This window comes from Sinocyclocheilus anshuiensis, unplaced genomic scaffold, assembly GCF_001515605.1.
Source record: "Sinocyclocheilus anshuiensis isolate Anshui unplaced genomic scaffold, SAMN03320099.WGS_v1.1 scaffold8912, whole genome shotgun sequence".
NCBI classification, from domain to species: domain Eukaryota; kingdom Metazoa; phylum Chordata; class Actinopteri; order Cypriniformes; family Cyprinidae; genus Sinocyclocheilus; species Sinocyclocheilus anshuiensis.
Window position 1 is genome coordinate 4,500 of NW_015548891.1, and position 1,550 is coordinate 6,049.

Below are 1,550 nucleotides of genomic sequence, written 5' to 3' on the forward strand. Positions count from 1 at the left end.
TCAGAAATCATTCTAATATGCTGATTTATAATCAATGTTGGAAACAGTTGTGTTGCTTAATATTTGTTGGGACCTGTGATATTTTTTCAGGATTCTTTGATAAATGAAAGGTTAAAAATAACAGTATTTATTCAAAATAAAAATTGTTTTAAATATACACAACTATTCAAAAAAAAAAGTTTGGGGTCAGTAAATTTCTTTTTTTTTTTTTTAAATAAACTTTTAGAATACTTTTATTCAGCAAGGATATGTTAAATGGATAAAAAGTGATATTGTTAGAAAATATTTCTATTATTTTCCTTTTCTGAAGTTGGCAACCCTACTTGTTCGGCACATCCCTCGATATTTGTACATAAATAAATTAATATGTAACTTTAAAATTGTGACAATAAATTTGAATATGTGGCATTTATGAGAACATATTTCATACATTTTAATAAACTGTTTAATATTTTTAAAGCATTTTCAGCTGGATGAAAAGTGTGAATGGATCAATAAATCCTTGTGTTAATGGAGATTACTGTATGCTGACCTGAGAATCATTTTCTATGATAATATTACAATCAGAGCATTATGTGTGATAATCATGTGAAAAAAATCATTTAAAAGAAAAAAAAAAAGAGTAGGAGTGGGGCTGGTGTTGAGTGCTGATGAAAGGATAAAAATGCCCCTGGTATTACGTATCTCTGATTCATGTGTTCAGGTTTTTGTACAGAGCTGTGGCTTGTTTAGTCACTGTGACTGTATCGCACAGTAATACACAGCAGAGTCCTCAGTCTGAAAATTATTTCCCTGTAGAAACACTGTGTTTTTGGATGTGTCCTGGGTGAAACTGATCTTGTTTTTCACAGAATCTTTAATGTTGGTTCTACCATCACTACAAAGATATCCGAGCCATTCCAGTGCTTTTCCAGTGGGTTGATGGATCCAGTGAATGCAATAGCTTGATACTGAAATCCTGCAGGAGATGGAGAATGATTCTTGAGGTTTCGCAACCAAAGATGGAGGCTGATTGAGCTCAACACAGAAAACACCACCTGAAAATAACAATGAGAAAATAAGAACGTGTTAGTATTAGTTATGCCTCAACTTCAGTTATGAAGCTTATTTCATTGATTTAGTTTATGAGTTTAAATAAAGCATCAATGAAGCTCACAGGATGCAGTTGCTGCCAGCAGTAGTAGAGCTGATGAGATGATCATGATTAAAAATATGAATTTCTCCTTCTGTGCCCCAGACACACTTCACTTTAGTACATGGAGCAAATGGAGAATTTGCATATAGTCATTTTGTGGTCCAAGATGTGAAACTTCAGTGCTTCAGCGCCATTAAATTTATTTAATCTGATGTCTGGAATAATTGCTTTCTAAAGAAAAGGAACAACATCAGTCTGTACACATGCAAGCAAAAAAAAAAAAAAAAAATTATTTGCTCACACTCAAGTCATTCCAAAACTCTAGATCATAGTCAAGCTCCAAAAAGGAGGGAAAAAATAGATAAAACATTTACATTTATTCATTTAGCAGACATCAAGGCTGTCACAGCAGTTT

The 1,550-nt window shown here is 32.6% G+C and overlaps 1 gene segment (V, D, J or C); it reads right to left on the bottom strand.

The window, feature by feature from the left end:
• Window positions 1–539: 539 nt before the first annotated feature.
• On the bottom strand, window positions 540–1,347 carry LOC107656879 (Ig heavy chain V region PJ14-like). The segment is given in 2 exon segments: window positions 540–1,037; window positions 1,157–1,347. Coding segments are annotated over 2 exon segments (351 nt in total).
• Between the last annotated feature and the right edge of the window lie 203 nt (window positions 1,348–1,550).